This window comes from Manis pentadactyla, chromosome 1 (genome assembly GCF_030020395.1).
Source record: "Manis pentadactyla isolate mManPen7 chromosome 1, mManPen7.hap1, whole genome shotgun sequence".
Classification (NCBI taxonomy): Eukaryota; Metazoa; Chordata; class Mammalia; order Pholidota; family Manidae; genus Manis; species Manis pentadactyla.
Window position 1 is genome coordinate 229,494,037 of NC_080019.1, and position 18,849 is coordinate 229,512,885.

Sequence of the window (18,849 nt, forward strand, 5' to 3'; positions counted from 1 at the left end):
CAAATTTACCGAGTATCATAATTCTTCCAAGTGGTAAAGATACCTCAAGACAAATGCTGGGCATAGAAGCTACAGGGCATAAATATGCAAAGAAAGAAAAAGCTAACCATTTCAAACAATAAGGCTTCTCTCTCACTTACCAACTTTACATTTCCCTTTATGGCCCCGGAAGATGACTGGTTAGCCAGAGACGGGTAAGATTCCTCAAGGGAGGAACAACCTAAGACAGGCACAGTCGCAGGGGGGTCATCAGGTGAGAAATTGGGGATCAACAGAGGTGAGGCTTAGAACCTCACCCCCCCTGTTCTGAGAGAAATCTTCTGCATACATGGATGTTTTATTGCCCTTGTCTAGCTTGGATTAACACATAGTCTACAGGCACACACCTGATCATCTACATTTGCTCTCTTACAACACTAAACTATGTTTTCTACCTTTATCTTGTATCTACCTACCACTTCAGCATTTTATTAAAAATAATAATAATAAAGAGAGAAATGTGGTATCCACATATAAATCAAGTATAAAAACAAATGAGTATTCATATTTGAACTGTTTATAGTTCATAATGCATGAGCAAAACCGAAAGCTTCTGTGATGACTGCCCTTGTACTGTTCACCATGTAACTTACTCACTATGTAAGAATTTGTTCTCCATGTAAGAACTTGTTCGTTATGCTTCAGAAGATTGGAGACTGATGAAAATTAGGCTTGGGGTGGATTAATGATTGTGCATTGAGCATTGACCACCCTGTACAGAATTTTATTGTTGTTAACAACCATTTGATCAATAAATATGAGAGATGCCCTCACAACAAAAAAATAAATAAATAAAAAAGTACACACTTCCAATTGTAAAATAAATAAGTAACTGGGATGTAATGTATAGCATAAGGAATATAGTCAAAATATTGTAACAACTTGGTATGGTGATAGCTGGTACCTAGAATTATGTATATAAATGTTGAATCACTGTGTTGTACACCTGAAACTAATGTAATGTAATACTGTGTGTCAACTACCCTTCAATAAAAAATAATTATCTACAAAAAAATAATAATTATTATTATAATATATAAACATTTTTGCACATTTAATATACTTTAAAAATTATATTTTAGTTATGCAATATTTCAATATCTGCTATATCCTAATTAAGCCAAGAATTTTCCCAGACATTTAAGCAGTTGAAAAATGTTCACTATTACATGAATCTTTTTATATAAATTAATCAGAAGCAAGCAAGATTTAAGATAAATCCCTACAAGTAGAATAACTAAGCAAAATTATATATATATATAAAGATGTATTTATAAGTAGTATTTTTATTACATATATTTACATATAATAGGCTTACATACTAACATATCTAAACTTATTTTTATATAATTATTACACTTACATATATTAATATATTTATTTGAAGGTCCCTGATATCTACTAACAAACTGCTTCCCAAAGCATTAGAATAATTAATACTGTGTATGAGTGTCCTTTCTCTGAACCCCTACCAGTACTGGATATACTTTGTTAAATATTTAATATAATCTGAAGTGCCAAGAATTGGGGTCTCATAAAATCAAAGGCCAAGAAATGCTTTGACTTCTATTCCTTTGGGTATTAGTGAAGTCAGATATATTTCATGTTTCCTAGTTTTTCTGCTACTTTGTGAAGTACCTATTCATGTCTTTGCCCAGTGAGCATTTTTGTAGGATTTTTTTTCCATTGGGGTTTTAGTGTTCTCTCATCACTCTTTAGGAATTCTTTATATATTACATATTTATATAAATATATTGCTGTATTTACAGCAAAGATTTTTCCCTGTATACTATTTGGCTCATAATTTTTATTTTTTCATTATTAAAAATTCCAATTATATAAAAGGTATAAAAAGAAAAGCAAAACATTCTATTAGTCATACCCTACCACTACCCCACATAGTCTCTATTCACAATTTCTTATAAATTCTTTTAAAACACTTCTTTATAGTCATACAATTTATTCTCACATTTTATTTAAACAAATCGGATTTCATTTTTTGCATTTCATATCTTACTGTGCTTGGAGTTTGTTTCCAATAAGTTACGTATGATACATATGTTTATCAGTAGATGTAGGTCTGCTTCTTTCCCATATTTCTTCTAATAGAAGAATCGCATTCCATGGAGATGTAATGTGCTTCACTAAACCGGTTCTCAACTGGTGGCTATGTGGGTACCTCTGGGTTCTTTGCTATTCCTGCTTTTTTAAAACCTTTATCCAATATTCACTCACATATTATATTTCAGTGTAAGGCTTCCCACTATATCTTTCTGTAAGCTGTGAGGAAAAATAAGATCATTTTCATAAAAATGTGTTTATAAGATACCATAGAAACTGGAGGCATTGCTCTTCATAAAATAATAATAATGACTACTAGCCACTAGTTCCTAGAGACAAAGTATGTCTTCTCTGCTTCTTGCTGAAGGGAACAGAAAGAAAGTTTCATTCACTGGGACTTTCCATGGGAAGTTTGAGTTCTGTTGTGATCTTCTTCTAAAAAGAGGCTGACAGACAATATACACACAGAAAGATGCTCAACATTGTTGGTCATCAAGGAAATAAAGTTAAAGCCACATGAGATATAAATACACACCCACCAAAATAGTAAAGCTTTAAAAATTCAATATCAACAAATGTTGGCAAATATTTGGAGGAACTGAACTTGCTCACTTTGGTGGTAGGAGTACAAAATGGTACCAACCACTTTTGAGAACTGTTTGGCAATGTCTTGTCAAGATAAACATACACCTGCTCCATGACCCAGAGTTTTACCCCAAGAGAAATGGAAACACATGGAATCTCAAAGGGCCCCCAAAGGGCCAAAACAATCTTGAAAAAGAAGAACAATGCTGGAGGACTCACAAGAGCTGATTTCAAAACTCACCACAAAGCTATAGTAATCAAAATGGTTTGGTACTGGATTAGAGATAGATCTGGAGACAAGTGAAATAAACTAGAAAGCTCAGAAATAAACCCTCCCATATATGGTCAAATAATCCTCAACAAATAAATAGGGAAAGGATAATCTTTTCAACAAATGGTACTGGGTAAATTGGATATCTACATGCCAAAGAATGAAATTGAACCCTTACTTTACACCATATACAAAAATTAACTCAAAATGGATCAAAGACCTAAACAGAGCTGAAACTGTAAAACTCTTAGAAGAAAATATAGGAGGAAAACTTCATGACATTGGATTTAGAGATGATTTCTTATATATGTTAAAATCAGAAACAAACAGAGCAACCTTGAAAATTCCCTGAGCAAACAAAACCAGTTTGGTCATACAAACCACACTTAACTTAGCTTATTTTGCAAGGCTAACTTGATAGGATCATCTTGCTTGTGCCTCTGGAAACAATAAGCAAAACTTTAACTGTTTCCCAAGGTTGATAGTAGGTAACCACTGGTAATTATAATGTTGTGACCAATCATTGTGAAGAATAAACTGTCTCTGCTTTTTCACTATATAAACTGCTTTATGACAAATGCCCCTGAGCCTTATTCCATGTTCTGCTTTGAGTGATCCTAGTTTGCAAACTATCTTTTTGTTGTGTGCACAATAAATTTTTACTAATTACTACTTCAACAATTCTTTGATTTTACTTTGCCTTTTTTTTAACCTCTCACAGATATAATACCAAAAGCACTGGCAACCAGAGAAAAAATAGATGAACTGGATTTCACCAAAATTAAAAACTTTCATGTAACAAAGGACACTATCAACAGAGTGAAAAAGGCAACCCAAGGAATGGGAGAAAATATTTGCAAACCTCATATCTGATAAGGGATTAATATCTAAAATAAATACAGAGCCCCTACAACTCAACAGCAAAATACAAACAACTCAGTTGAAGAAAAGGGCAGATGACTTGAATGGCCATTTCTCCAAAAAGCACATGAAAAGATGATTGATATCACTAATCGTTAGAGAAAGGCAAATCAAAACCATGATAAGTACCACTTCATACATATTAGGATGGCTATTATCAATAAAATAGAATAAAAAGTGTGGTGAGGATGTGGAGAAATGGGAACCCTTGCACACTGCTGGTGGGAATGTAAAATGGTGTGGCTGCTGTGAAAAACAGAACAGCCATTACTCAAAAAATTAATCATAGAAATAACATGTGATTCAGCAATGCCACTTCCAGGTAGAGACCCAAGAAAATTGAAAGCAGGGACTCAAACAGCTATTTGGACACTAATGTTGATAGCAGCCTTATTCACAAATCAAAAAAGTGGAAACAACCCATATAACCATCAATAGATGAATGGATAAACAAAATGGGGCATATCCCTACAACGGAATGCCTTAGGAATTCCTCAGCCTTAGGAAGGAATGAAATTCTGATAAAAACTACAGCATGATGAACCTCGAAGACATTATGCTAAGTGTAATAAGCCAGTTACAAAAGTACAAATACTGTATGATTCTACTTCTATCAGGTAGAGTAGTCCAGTTTATAGACAGAAAGTAAAATCGTGGTTGCTACAGGAGGGAGAGTTATTATTTAATAGATATAAAATTTCTTTTGGGAAAAAAGTTCTGGAGATGATGGTGGTAGTTGAACCACGGTGTGAATGCATATAATGCATTGACCTGAACACTTAAAACTGGTTATAAAAGGAAATGCTATGTTTTGCTTATTTCACCACAATAAAACACCATCTAATTAGAATATGAGCAAAAGACTTGAGCAGACACTTCACCAGAGATGTATGGCAAGTAAGCACATGAAAAGATGTTCAATGTCATTAACCACTAGAGAAATGCAAATTAAAGTCACTGAACAGTAGAGGGATCCCATGACACATCTATGAGAATCACTAAACTAAAAAATATTGACATTAGCACAACCTGGCACAGACCCAAAGCAAGTGGATGTCTCATACATTGCTAGAAGAAATGTAAAATGGCACAGCCCCTGGAAAAAAACTTGGGCATTTTTTTTAAAGTTAAAGCTACACCTACCCTACAATTATACCATTGGGTTTTTACCTAAAAAAAAATGAAAGCTTATGTTCAGACAAAAGCCTATAAACCAATGTCCACAGCAGCTTTATTGGTCATAACTAAAACTGGATACAACCAAAATGTCCTTCAACGGGTGAATGGATAAACTAACCGAGCCAAACAGCTGTTCAGTGACAAAAAGGAATGAAATGTTGATACATCCAGCAACCGGAGTGGATCTCAAGGGCATTAAGCTGAGTGACACCAGGCAATCTCAGAGTCACATACTGTATAATTCCCTGTATAAAACATTCTTGAAATAACAAATTACAGTGACTGAGAACAGTAAGTGGTTGCCAGGAGTCAGGGGTGGAGGAGGGTGTGTGATGAGGTAACATGAGTTTCTTTGTGCTGATGGTCCAATTCAATATTCTGATTGTGGTGGGGGTTACATAAATCTGTCCATGTGATAAAAGTTCTACAGTGCTACCGACACACACACATACGCACACACACTCCAAAGCATGCATATAGAAACTGACAAAAGCTAAATAAAGTCTCTGCCTGAGTTAACAGTATGGTACCGATGCCAATTTCAGGGTTTTGATAAGGTACTACTGTTACATAAGGTATTATCATTAGGCAAAGCTGGATGAAAAGTACGTGGAAACCATGTACTAAAAAAAAAAGTACTATTTTTGCAACTTCTTGTAAGTCTTAAAAGTTTTTCACAAGAAAAAATTGAAAGAAAAATAGAGAAGTAAACTACTCTGATACACTTAACAAGATGGATGAACCTCAAAAGCATTTTGCTGAGCTGAAGAGGCCAGATGCACAAGAGAACACATCCTGTAGTTCCCTTTATTTCAAGTTCTACAGCAGGCTAAAATATAATGATGGAAATCAGATCTGTGGCTGCCTGAGGAAATGTGTGGGGAATCACCCGCAGGAGACATGAGGGAACGTTCTGGGGTGGTGGAAATGCATACTTCACTGTATTTGTTATTCCCAAAAAGGCAGGAGGAGTAGAAAGTTTCTTTAATAAACCTTGCTTGTCATGACAAAAAGAAAAGAAAGCTGGTCAAGCCCATAGAGACTGAAAATTTTGGAGAAAGGACTTTCTGATGACTGACACCCAAAAGGAACTTGAGGACAATATTCCTGTAACTTAGGAAAGATTGAATTCCATGACAGAGAAGTGGTCTAGTTGGCCAGTGGGCACTTTCCAATCCCTTTCTGTAAAACCTAGTGAGCCTGTATGAATGTAAACTGGTTTGGAAGAGATTAAAGGATTGAAAATTCAGCACTTTTATCTGCTGTGTCTTTTATACAGAAAATTGTGCCTAGCTTTTCCAAACTGGTCATCTTATAGAGTTTGAAAAGAAAGCACTTGTCTTTATGAAGATACCTTAAGGTGTCTGAAATGTCCACGGTCATTATTTCAAAAGAAAATTCTCAGCCTAGGCCAGCTGAGTCCTATGGAGTCGAATCGCCTTCCTGACTGAGCTACCCAGGCTGCACCGCCTGGATGTTCCCGGCTCTTTGGGATCTCTGTGTAAATATGGTCCAAGAAATGGTCCTTTGTCTAGACCGCAGTCCAGATTCTGGCTTCTTTGGGTCATTGCTCCTTCACCTTGAGATCTTCTTTTGCTTTGTAATCCCATATTCTGAAGTCTTTCAGTGCTGTATGGTGGAAGAGCTGATGCACAGTTTCATTCTAAGCAGAACCCAGGAATTTCTGAGTACTCTCCTCTCAACATCAGGAGTTTTGTCAGGGATGCTGTGGGTGTTTGGGAAGTGCTGGGGTTTCCTCCCAAGGACTGCAGGGACTGGATGATAGCACCAGGTCGGGGAGATTTGAAAGGTCTTCATCCCATGCCCTGGAGGCCATCTCATAGAAGGGTTTTGTTTGGAAGGTCTTGGGGACAAGTGGGGACTAACCAGTGGTCCCACCGGACCCCAATCTCACTGAGACCAATGAGATTAAGCTTCTAGAGGCTGCCCTGGTCCGGTGTTTGGCCCCTTGAGGCCCTCTGTAAATGCAAGTTGTTTTAACTTCTTCCCAGGCCGGACCCCAACTTCTGCTTTAGAAGGCAGTGGAAAAAGACTACCCCTTACAGTCAGACAGTCCTATAAATTCAAATCCCGGCTCATTTAACCAATCTTTGCTTCAGTTTACCCGTCTACTAAATGGAGGTAATTAACCCGAATTACCTGAGAGGGTTCCTGTGAGAACTAAATCAGCTATAGCGCACTTACCACAATGCCCGGCACACAGTAGGCGCTTTGTGCGTCAGTGACAGCTCTTGTTTGCATTCTAAGGAACCAACAGGCCGCGCTGTCCAGGGAAAACTAGGCCAGCTCAGTAGGTGGCAAGTTCCCCGTCACTAGACTGTGCAAGCTACTTGGTGCCCAAGGGCTTTAGGTGCCTGCAGCAGGCTGGACTCTTGAGGCCCTCCAGCCTTGAGTCATGTTCCTCAGAGTCTGACTCTTGATCCCCGCGCCTGAAGCACCACCACCGGGAGGTGTTCCCCGGCATGCACACGCGTGTCAGCAGCCACCCGCTCCAGGGAACTGGACCCCGCGGCCCTGAGCCACGGCACGACCCACGAACCTCCCCGGTCCCTCGCCCCTAGGTGTAGGCGGGGCACGCCGGCGCCGTGCCCTCTCATTGGTCCGCGCCTTCGGGGAGGCGGGGCCCACGTCAGAGGCCTCGCTGTGTTGTCATTCGGCGGCTGCTAGAGGACACGATCAAGATGGCGGCGGTGCCCGGGTTGGTGCGGAGACCCCTCGAGCAGGTGGGCAGCGGTGCGCGTCCCCTGCGCGATCCCTGCCCCCTTGCGTCCCCTCTGAGCATCCTCCCTGTCTCCTCGCCAGGTCTCCGGGCTGCTGAGGAGGCGCTTCCACCGGTCGGCGCCGGCGGCGCTGCAGGTAACTGCACAGTCCGGGTCGGGCAGGGGGCTTCTCGTCCCCGGGCCGAGGCAGGGATCGCGCCTGCGCTGAGGTGGGTGGGTGTCGAGGGTTGGGGGCGGCCAAGGGTCCTGGAGGCTAACGGCGCCCGCCCCTCGTGCGTAGGATTCTTCCTCCTACCAGACAGCATGTCACCCCCGCGAGGCATTGGAATCTAATGGGCGATCCGAGGAAACTAGACGCTTCTTCCCTTAGTCCCCTTTTTTTACTTTCTATTGTGGTAAAATACACAGAACATAAAATTTACCGTTTTAATGTGTATATTCGGAGGCACTAAGTCCATTCACCGTGTAGCGTGACCATCACCACCATCCATCTCCAGAACTTTGTCCGTCATCTCAAACAGAAACTGTCCCCACAAAACAGTAACTTCCCATTTCCCCATGGCCCTGGTAATCCCTATTGCACTGTGTCTATGAATTTATTCTAGGTACGTCCGGTAAGTGGAGTCCTATAGTATTTGGCCTTTTATGTCTGGCCTATTTCACTTGGCATGTTTTCAGGGTTCGTTCGTGTTGTGGCATGTATCAAAACCTCTGCCCTTTTTCGGGCTGAATAATATTCCATGACATGTAGGTACCATATTTTGTTAATTTGTTCGTCTGTTGATGAACATTTGGGTTCTTTCCACATTTGCGGTTTATAAATAATTCTGCTATAAGCATTGGTGTGGAAGTCCCTGAGTCCCTGCTTTCAGTTCTTTGGGGCATATATTCTGGAAGTGGAGTTGTTGGATCAAATGGCAATTCTTGTGTTGAACTTTTTGAGGAATTCCCTCCCCGCCTTTTTTCACTAGAGATTTCTACCAACCTGTGTAGTAAAGTTAAGTCCTGGATTCTGAAGGCAAAGTATTTGGCAGTGCCTGGCACAGAGTGAATGCTCACGTGCAGTATTATTTAGATTTCCTTAACAGATCTCTGCCCCATAGTACACCAAGTGTGGAAATAAAACAACCCAGTATACTCTATTTAGGAAGTCGCCTGTGAGCTGGTCTGGGCGGCAAGCAGATTTCTTAAGCTTAGGTGCACATCAGGAAAAGTGTTCAGTAAACTTCTCATTAGCACATCCAAAAAGTGGCTATGTGTGACAGAAATGTTACTTTTAGAATTTTTGCACTTTTAAAGAGAAAGCAGGTCTAGTGATAGTCTTTATATTGTATGTTGTGGGCAGTTTAGGTAAATTATAAAGGAAGAGAATCTCCATAGTATCCTAAACAGTCCTGTAGCTTATTGACTGTTCTTCCTACCTGGGACAGGTGACAGTTCGTGATGCTATTAATCAAGGTATGGATGAGGAGCTGGAAAGAGATGAGAAGGTCTTCCTGCTTGGGGAAGAAGTTGCCCAGTATGATGGGGCATATAAGGTAACCAAGATAAGTGAAAGCTATACAAACCTGAGGTGGCCATTTGCTCCCAGATATACTTAAAAGTAATGGGGGGGGGGGTTTCACTGCTTAATTATAGGTTAGTCGAGGCCTGTGGAAGAAGTACGGAGATAAGAGGGTCATAGACACTCCCATATCTGAGGTAAGCCTTCCAGTGGGAAGCAGACCTTGAGGGGCACGTCTGCTAAACTGTACACTGTTCTAATTTATATAGATTTTCACTTACGTTTGTGTTTTACTTTGTAGATGGGCTTTGCCGGAATTGCTGTAGGTGCAGCTATGGTACGTCATCCTTTTTATGACTCTCAGCTGGAGAGATTTCTTTTAACATGACCTTTTGAAAACATTATTTCTATGTTGGAGGAGCAGTTGCTTGCCTCTCTTCAGTGCTGTTTTCAGTCTTCTTCAACATCTGTTTTTGATTTGACAGGCTGGGTTGCGGCCCATTTGTGAATTTATGACCTTCAATTTCTCTATGCAAGCCATTGACCAGGTTATAAACTCAGCTGCCAAGACCTACTACATGTCTGGGGGCCTTCAGTGTGTGCCCATTGTCTTCAGAGGGCCCAACGGCGCCTCGGCAGGTGTGGCTGCCCAGCACTCTCAGTGCTTTGCTGCCTGGTATGCACACTGCCCGGGCTTAAAGGTGGTCAGCCCCTGGAATTCAGAGGATGCCAAAGGATTGATTAAATCAGCCATTCGAGATAACAATCCAGGTCAGCAGAGTGACTGTGGGTCTCTTCTGAACATGAAAGAACTAGAACAAAATCTTGGCTCAAAAGGAACCACCAAAAGCTTCTAGTTAGGCTTAGATGTATCATACAAAATGTTAGTGATTTACATATATGGTAAAGATAGTAAAAAATGTGGTTATTTTTCTTATTTCTGACTATAAGGGGGCCAGTCAGGTAAAGGAGCTATTAACTGTTTACCTACAACATTGGTTTAACTGCAGTAGGTAAATTAGGATTGACCAGACTACAAATGGCCATACCTAAATCAGCCTCAAGGCTCCTGGACATGAGGGATGTGAGGCTTCCTAATCAGCACAGTGAAACTTTTCACAAAATGAATGAGGGTGTTGTGTGCACATTCTTAGCCACGTAGTTACTTTTGTTTGTACTTTGCAGTGGTGATGCTAGAGAATGAACTGATGTACGGAGTTCCTTTTGAACTTCCCACAGAAGCTCAGTCAAAAGACTTTTTGATTCCTATTGGAAAAGCCAAAATAGAAAGGCAAGGTAAGAGAACTTAAGTGTGCATTTAAACATGATTTGTAATCCAGCCCCTGTATGTTGATCAATCTAGAAGTTACAGCCCTTTACGTTTACTAGGAGACCGTAGAATGAGTTCAAGTTCAGAAAATGTCATTCCCTTGCGGCTCCTACACTCATGCAGTTCTAAATGTCAGTCCAGATTTGCATTTCGTTTCTAGGAAGCATGCCACATTCCTCATCTCACTGGAATGAAGTTGAGTTGAACATTTTACCAATGAACAAGAGCCACAGCTGGCTACAGAGCGGTACAGCACCTCTCATTTCAACCTCTGATCTGTGACTTTGTTTCAGGGACACATATAACTGTAGTTGCCCATTCAAGACCTGTAGGCCACTGCTTAGAAGCCGCAACGGTGCTGTCTAAAGAGGGAATTGAATGTGAGGTGGGTGGACTTCGCCTTGTTCTTGAAGAATCAGAAAGGTTCCAGGCAGAGAAAGACAGTTACCATATAATTTCACTTATTTGCGGAATATAAAAACAAAGCAAAACAGGGCACTGAGAAGCGACTAGTGGTTCCCGAGGGGGAGGAGAGTGAGCAGGGGCAAGGCAGAGGGGTACTGCTGGACCTCTGTGGTGCACATTTGATAAAATAGAAAAAAACAAAAATCAGAAAGGTTCTTTTTAAATTTAAGACCTAAGAAAGGGGCTTTAGTTCTCTAAAGTTAACTAGATGTAAAATCTTGCTTTGTCACTCAGTTCTGCCTCTGCTTAAAGCTGGGAACCTACTTTTTAAATAGCTGAATTTTTACCACGCAGGGTGTGGATCTTTTAGAATAATACCTGCTTTAAGTTATGATCCAGCCTTTGAGCTGGAGGCTGAGAGAAGCAGAAACATTGAGGTCAGTGAGTGTGACCTTTTTGTACCCAAAACTTGCTAGCTTCACTTGGGCAAGTTACTGTGCTCCAAGTCTCAGTTTCATCAACTATAAAATGAGGATAAATCAGACTGGTGGTGAGAATTACAGTTAGTGTAGGGCCTGGTGCAGGGTAAGCAGTCAAATGTTAGTTATTACTTTGATGAAGTTGAAGCCAAGGGAGGATAAGTTAATTTTGTATGTTAACAGAACTGCTTATAATAGAGAAAAAGATACTTGTTTTAACTAGTTTCCTCATCCACATTTTGTTCATGAATAGGCAGATTAGATTTTTCTAGACCCAAAGATTAGCAGGAAACAAAAAAGGGAGTCATATTATGAAGTTAACACTATATTTGTGATGCACTGGCTCTATAAAGCTTACACATTATCTGTTTAGGTGATAAATATGCGAACCATCAGACCAATGGACATTGAAACAATAGAAGCCAGTGTCATGAAGACCAATCACCTCGTAACTGTGGAAGGAGGCTGGCCACAGTTTGGCATAGGAGCTGAAATTTGTGCCAGGATCATGGAAGGTATTTCAGAGAAACTGGTTCTAGAATAGTCAAGCTATAATAAACATTATGTACTTAGATCCTGGACAAAGAGATTGAAAGCTAACAGTAGCCAAATGACTTGGCCTTTCAATTTGTCACCCTGGTATTTTTCCTTGGGGTAAGTATTTTAAAAAGCAAAACCAGAAACAATTCCCCGTAATCAGCATACCTTTAGATTTCACCTCTTCAGGCCAAAGTGACGGTGCTCAGCTGGCTTTTCTGGCCTCACTCAGTGGAGTCTCCTTCTCTCCTAGGACCTGCGTTCAATTTCCTGGATGCCCCTGCAGTTCGCGTCACTGGTGCCGACATCCCTATGCCTTATGCAAAGATTCTAGAAGACAACTCTGTACCTCAGGTTAAAGACATCATATTTGCAATAAAGAAAACATTAAATATCTAATTTAGACTTGAATTTCAAGTCACTGGGATTTAAAGTATTTGCTTACACTTCTCGTGGACTGTACTGTAAGACCTCATCATTCATAAAGTTATCTCTAAAGCAGCAACACATTTTTGTACTGGAAAGAAGTTTAAATGTGCTTGTATGGAACAGTTCTCCACCCTCCTGCCCTAGATTCCATGCTTTTTTGTTGTTAAAATTGTCGTGTTCTCTGAGTAAGACTAATGTAAAATTTTACTCTCTCATTAGAAGGGCAAGGTGTGATTGTGGCCGTGTCCTAATGAAAGATGGATCCAAAAAACACATGTAAAAATAAAAGCATATTATCCATATTGACTGTTAGATTGTTTTTCTAAGAAATAAAAGAATCCACAATGACTAATTGTATTTTTATACTTGAAGTGTAGCATGGAAGTCTTAATTCTATTAATAAATTAGTGTCATCAGGAACTAATTATTAATCACACTTGTAACAGAACTTTGTCCACAAAGACTTCAGATGCCTAATTGTAATAGGGTTCCATTTAAAATAAAAGCAAAATTCATGTCAGATACTTTTCCCATGGCCAAAAAACATTCTGCCATATAATGCCCTCTTCAGAAGTTGAGATAAAAATAATTAGAAGCATATAAATGATGTCTAATTTAAAAAGCTAGGCAGGATTGTTAGTTCTTATGAGGGAAAATAGGACACAAAAAAAGTACAGATAGGACAGGTGGGAAGGAAATTTTAGAAACAGCATGTGGATCTTATTATTTTATGTTTATAAAAGGTACTACAAGAATTTCCATTTAAAATACCTAGTGAAGCTACAAAAAACGCACTTTCTTGACATGGTTTATTTTAATAAAAAATACAGCTGAACATTTATCACAGATTACGTGAAACTATACACAATGACATTCTCTGCATAGTAACCAACACTGATGTGTGTACTTGAATTTTTAAATGGATTATTTATAATCCTTTAAAGTGCAATTTAAGGGTTTAAACAAATCATAGGATAAAGATATTTCTAATAAATGAGTTATATTAAAAAGATGATATATTTGGATTCAAAATAAAAAATCAGGATTTCTACTGGTGCCAAATTTAGTTGTAATAACCCCCTGCCACAGACCACAAACGACTTAATTGCTGAGGATTGCGATCTAATCGGCAAGAGCTATTTCTGATACTAACCTTTTTTTTTGTCTCTTGAATACATCCTAACTAAATGGAACTAGGCACTAGGTCTAGAACAGTTGCTGGCACAGCCCTGAGTTCTGTAACCACAATGGTATTCCTGGGAGAACTTCGAGAATGTTAACTTTCGACATTCTATTTGCAGGAAAATGAAGAACTCAGGTGCTCCTCTGACTCAGCGACATAACTATGCTTTGGACTACAGTGTTAATGTCTAAGATGAAATTAAGGTTGCAGAAAATGGGAAGTTACCTAAGAACCAGGAAAGGCTTTAGAACAGAAATGAACTATGAGAGGAATGTTTTTAGGAGCTGTCTGACAGGATAGGGACTGCTACACAAAGGCCATTCACTGTCGTGACTGAATATTGTCTTTTTCTCTTTTGTCCATTTCCTTCAGTTGGTAGAAATACTGATGCCAATATGCTGCTGCCCCAAAAATATGCCCACTAAAGGATGAACAAGACTTCTTTAAAATGGTAGTAGAGGAGCAAAATGCTTCTTAAGACAGCAATGCCAGCCTGATTTCATTCTACTTGAGTGTGTCCCTCTTGGAAAGGCCCGTACATGAGCATCCGTAAGATAGTATGTGGCTGTACTGGCTCAGCAGTCATTCATCCAGGAAGAGAGTACTTTTAGGGGTTGGAGGTAGAAGGGGGAAAAAAAGGACTTCTCCCTCCAAGTGTAAACACCAAGCTCTAGCCGATCTTAGGAGCACTATGATCACAGGTTTCGGCTTTCCTCAAAGTTCCTTTCTGAAAGTTCTGGATGGAGCTGAGTAAGGCCCCTCTGCTCACGCCATTCATAGCCTGGGGCGGGAGCTGTGTGGGCGCCTCTGTGCTCACAGGAAGCAAGGATGCTGCTGGTGGAGGCGGAGGTGGAGGAGGTGGAGGTAATGTGGACACCCCTGCAGAGGAAAAGGGACAGTCGGTACCCTTGCCAAGCGCCCTGCACACACGCACTGCTCAGTCCTGGGCAGAATGGACTTTGGTGGGACTGCGAGTGTCTTCCCTCGGAGGGAGCGAGATACCCAGTGCTGCATCACGTTTTCAACACACTGAACGGGAAGGCAAGGAGCATCAAGGAGAATGAATTAAAGGTTGCCATTTCTCCCAAGTAATGGTCATGTGAGAAAAGACAGGACAAATCCCACAGATCACAAGAAACTATACGTAGTAACATTCTGTCTGCACAGATGAGGGTCTAAATCCATTTCCAAATTTAGTAATGCTCCCAAAAGTTCCATCAGCTCCCTTGCCAGGTCCCGGGCAGCTCCACCTACTCCTAAGCTAACAGACAGAGACAGTCCTCTGAACACACAGTGCTGGCTGCCTGAGTATCAGTCACTAACAAGGGGTGAACAGTTCTTCAGCTACTCTGACACACAATGGTTCGTGTTATTGGATGTGATTTAATATAAAGTAACAAACCACTCAGACTTCTCAGCCAGCAACCAGCGCCTGATGGGTTATGGGTTCTCCAGGGCGTCTGTCTTAAATAATCATTTCCTATTAGGTTGTGCTAAAGAAATATAAAATGCTACTAATGTCAGTGATGCAGAGCAGGCACCGGTTTCCTCAGGGAGGAGTCGCCCTCAAGAACTCTTCCTTCTGCAGGGGCTGATCCAGGACCCAAAAGGAGTTGCACTAACTCTACGTTTTTGCTGAAGCACCAGCAGAGACTGGAATGTCGAGCTCTACCCCTAGAAGGCAAAGAGAAGGAAACCGCACCAGTATCTAAAACCTCCCTTGGGTCCCAGGCACACGGACATCCAGCATGTGAATTTCAGTTTTGAATCGATCAGTGTTCTCTCGGGATGCCATAAACCAACACTCCGTACAGAGAAAGCCCTGCCCTCAAGGACTTGCCTGGGCCAGTTAGCTGCCACTCGTGCTGTGAACCCTCCAGCTCTGTTCTAGCCTCACCCTCTGTGACCCTCCTAGGGCTACACCAGGGAGATAGTCCACCAGGTGGCTTTCCCCTCTAAAGGGCCACAAACTGTAGTGGTAATGGGGAAAGATACCGATCATCACTTGCACTTACATGGGCGAGTGGTTCAGGATCACCAAGAAAGTGCTTCGGTAATAAGGGCACCCTTTTTATCACGAGTGACAGGCAATAGTCAAAAGTCTTGCACTTAACAGAAAACCACTTACCTTCCTTTACATCTTTTACCCAAACCTAAGGCAACTGAAATGAAGAATCACACAGATACACACACTCATGCTCCACAATCTTGGAACTCAAGTGACAATATAGCAATACAAATAAACATTAAATACAAATGAACAAGATGTAATTTTCATTGGTTCTGTGCAATATCAACTAATGAATGAATTTCTATTAATTACGTTCTACACCAGGGTGGATTGTGGGAAAAGTTCCTGGCTTTCTGTTACAAGGCTACAAGATAAAAAGGGCTTCAAACCTGAAATGACAGTTGAGACAGGGAAGGCAGGGAGAACAAGCATGTGACACAGCATTCCTCTGGAGGGGGGTGTTTGGATGAGTGACCGGTGAGATTCCAAGAGGAGAGGTTGCCCATGAAGGCTCTTGGAACACCAAGAGAGCCTGGAGGGATGAGCGGGTGTCCATGTCTCCCGTCTCATCCCCACCCAAAGGCCAGCAGGGGCAAAGGAATCTGGACTTGACATTCAGGGCCCAACATGTACCAGAAAGAGCTCTGGCGTTCCTGCCTTCCAGCTTTGTGCTTTGACCCTGGCAGGAGGCATTGTGGGTTTATACATGAGAAGACAGGTCCTGGGCTGTAGCAGCACTTACCCCCTATTAATAAAGGCATAGAATGGCCATCCATACTGGCTACCCCTCCACCCCAGGATTCTGGGAGGCCAGAGCTGGGCCTCGGAGGCTGTACTTGGGTATGGACTTGGGCTGCCCTCTCTGCATAGAAGAAAACTGCTTGGTCTTCATGAGCAACCGACCTCTCTGGCCCTGGCCTCAGTACCAGGCACTAAGTATGCAAACTCACTATGGAAGGGTTTGGGAGTCAGGGGTGTGTTCGGTAAATGGATCTTCATCTTCCAAGTAAACGATGCGACTGTTCCCACTTTAAATGAATCTCTTAGAATATGTAGGGAGCATAAGTAAATATGCCGTCCAAAGTACAGACGATCCTGCACCTGTTAGGCAGACAGGACGTGGAGGGCAGTGCAGGACAGGCTGCTGCCCATAGGTAGGGAGCAAGGTCACTCTCCTGCCTCTGTCACTGACAGAGGCCCAACCGATCATAGGGCCTCATGTCCCAGGAGGCCCACTTCCCTCCCTGGGCCCGCGACACCAGGGCATAATGTGCACAGTCAGGGCAAGGTGGGCCGGAACTCAACCTGCAGCTCAGAACTCTCTGCAGGGGAGGGGAGGCCCAGAAGGCGGAAGGTCACCACTGGAGGAGGCAGGAACACAGGCCAGGGCTTGACCGCAGGCCCCACTGGGGCTTGGGGGCTTTTTCTCTCTTTGCCTTTTCAGTGGTCCACAGCTTCCTTTAAAGGTTTGTTGGGGCTTAAGCTACAACATATTATAAAATTAGCCATGTTAATAAGGGTCAAATTCAGAGTTGGCTGTTTGGTCCGTGACAAAACTGGAAAGAAATGCTAATGCCTAAGCACCCCTGACTCCCCAAATGTGCACAGGCTCCTTCCCACCAAGAGGCCTTTGACAGCCCTGATTCCCTGGCAGCAGAAAATACAGGACAGCTTCCATGTCAGACTGAATGCCAACTGAATTGACGAGCTTTGAAAAATACCGGCTTGTAACAACCCAGGATCTAGGATGCTCCGAACAGATTACCTACACATATAACCAGGTCAGGCTGACCCCTCCAATCCAACCTTCTTTTAGACAAAACCCCAAGAGACAACTACTCTGCCCTCCCCAGATTCCTAACCACCAAGCCACACGGGAACCTGGCAATCAGGCAGAGCCCCTGGAAACAGCCCCAGAGAAGCACAGGTTAGAGCCGGGGAGGAATGCCTTATTAGAAACCATCCTTGCCAGCCTTGTGGAAAGGGCCTCGGAGGGCCGAGGCTGGCAGCGGGCAATCTACAGGTTTCTGTTAGTCTGACTTCCTCTGTGGTTCACAAACCGGGGTGGGGAGGCCACATGGCCACCAAACTAACTTGAGACCTACCGGCCACCCCTGATGGGGGAGAGCAGGGCCCCCTGGAAGCAGGCACCCCCCAGCTCTTGGGAACCACCTTTGCCTTTCGCCTCCGCTAGATGAGGAGGCCACACTCGTGTCCCAACTCAGGAATTATTAAGGATGCTTAAAAAAGCTGCTTTTCTCTACCATCAGTTACAAAACCCAGTAAGTTGTCTCCATGTAACCAAGAATTCAACTGCCTAACTAATGCCCCTTCCATGGAACCAATGTTTTTGTAGCAACAGGACTTTGCGATCCTGGTTCCCAAAGTTAAAATACACCAAAATGCCATGCAGTTGATTTATAGGTTTTAGAGCTGTTTTAACAAGTAAAATCCAAGTGAAAATGAAGATTGTGAAGGTCATGATGAAAATGACATGAGTATCAATGAAGTCACTGGGTGCTTTTTAAAGATGCTGTATTTCATTTTAATGTTCAAACAAGGAAATCATGTCAAATCCACTTTCCCATTTGTTCATCACTTGAGTGATCTAGATGCACTAGGTCCCATTTCACATACAGAAACAAAGCATCTTTAAAGTTAGAGAAATCAGGATAGCGTACTTTACCGAAAATTCACGTTCAAAATGGTGCATGCTCTACTGAAAACAGCAAAGAGAGAAAGAGGGGACACAAGTCATTATGCAGATTTTAGTATCATTTAATCAAATGTAAGAGACAGTAAATATTTGTTTGACTCACATGCTAATTATTCTCACTGCTGAACTAGGACATACTGAACTTGACCACAAGGTACACTGGCTCACAACCCGTTTGGAACATGGCAAACATACTAACAGAGTAATGATTCACTTTCCTTTCCATATTGCTTTTCTTTTTTTCTGAGCTTAGTTAGGTGCTATTTTTATTCATTTACAAGCACAACACTCACTTCAGAAGACCCGTGAAGGTTTTACCTCCCTTGAAAAATGGAATGGGTACTGGGAGTTACCTAGTTCTATTCCTAAATAAAGACAGTTTATCAAAAGGGGAGAAAAATGAGAACACACCATTTTCCAAGCAAATCTTCTATGGTCTAAAACGGAGACTTGTCTTT

The 18,849-nt window shown here is 41.7% G+C and overlaps 2 protein-coding genes and 1 long non-coding RNA gene across 15 annotated transcripts in view; 1 reads left to right on the forward strand and 2 right to left on the reverse strand.

The window, feature by feature from the left end:
• LOC118908471 (uncharacterized) overlaps window positions 1-7,664 on the reverse strand; it is a 34,414-nt gene extending 26,750 nt beyond the window's left edge. The window contains exon 1 of one of the 2 annotated variants that reach the window (XR_005023196.2): window positions 7,262-7,664. This is a non-coding gene — a long non-coding RNA (uncharacterized LOC118908471). The remainder of the gene's footprint in view (window positions 1-7,261) is intronic. The other variant, XR_005023195.2, reaches the window with a different exon arrangement.
• A 31-nt stretch (window positions 7,665-7,695) lies between these two features.
• On the forward strand, window positions 7,696-12,781 carry PDHB (pyruvate dehydrogenase E1 subunit beta). Of its 2 annotated transcripts, XM_036877946.2 has the most exons (10): window positions 7,698-7,800; window positions 7,880-7,933; window positions 9,228-9,335; window positions 9,436-9,498; window positions 9,603-9,638; window positions 9,787-10,072; window positions 10,487-10,597; window positions 10,925-11,016; window positions 11,889-12,030; window positions 12,306-12,781. In XM_036877946.2, the coding sequence occupies exons 1-10, from the start codon at window positions 7,759-7,761 to the stop codon at window positions 12,449-12,451; spliced, it is 1,080 nt and encodes a 359-aa protein (XP_036733841.2). In that variant the 5' UTR covers window positions 7,698-7,758; the 3' UTR covers window positions 12,452-12,781. The 2 variants fall into 2 exon arrangements, with proteins under 2 accessions (XP_036733842.2, XP_036733841.2); XM_036877947.2 differs by lacking the exon at window positions 9,436-9,498 and having other exon boundaries at window positions 7,696-7,800.
• A 492-nt stretch (window positions 12,782-13,273) lies between these two features.
• The window catches only part of PXK (PX domain containing serine/threonine kinase like), a 78,868-nt gene continuing 73,292 nt past the window's right edge, over window positions 13,274-18,849 (reverse strand). For 4 of the 11 annotated variants that reach the window (XM_036877934.2, XM_036877933.2, XM_036877941.2 and 1 more), the window contains one exon: window positions 13,274-14,543. In XM_036877934.2, coding sequence (XP_036733829.2) covers window positions 14,335-14,543 — 209 coding nt within the window. In that variant the 3' untranslated portion in view covers window positions 13,274-14,334. Of the gene's footprint in view, window positions 14,544-15,792; window positions 15,827-18,361; window positions 18,395-18,849 lie in introns of all 11 variants that reach the window. The other 7 variants (XM_057508237.1, XM_036877937.2, XM_036877935.2 and 4 more) reach the window with 3 other exon arrangements.

What these genes read in the sequence shown, in the direction of transcription:
- PDHB (XM_036877946.2), top strand. Translation starts at nt 7,759, where the DNA reads ATGGCGGCGGTGCCCGGGTTGGTGCGGAGACCCCTCGAGCAG. An exon ending in AGTATGATGGGGCATATAAG is followed by an intron (nt 9,336 to 9,435) that starts GTAACCAAGATA and finishes GCTTAATTATAG; the next exon opens with GTTAGTCGAGGCCTGTGGAA. An exon ending in TTGCTGTAGGTGCAGCTATG is followed by an intron (nt 9,639 to 9,786) that starts GTACGTCATCCT and finishes TTGATTTGACAG; the next exon opens with GCTGGGTTGCGGCCCATTTG.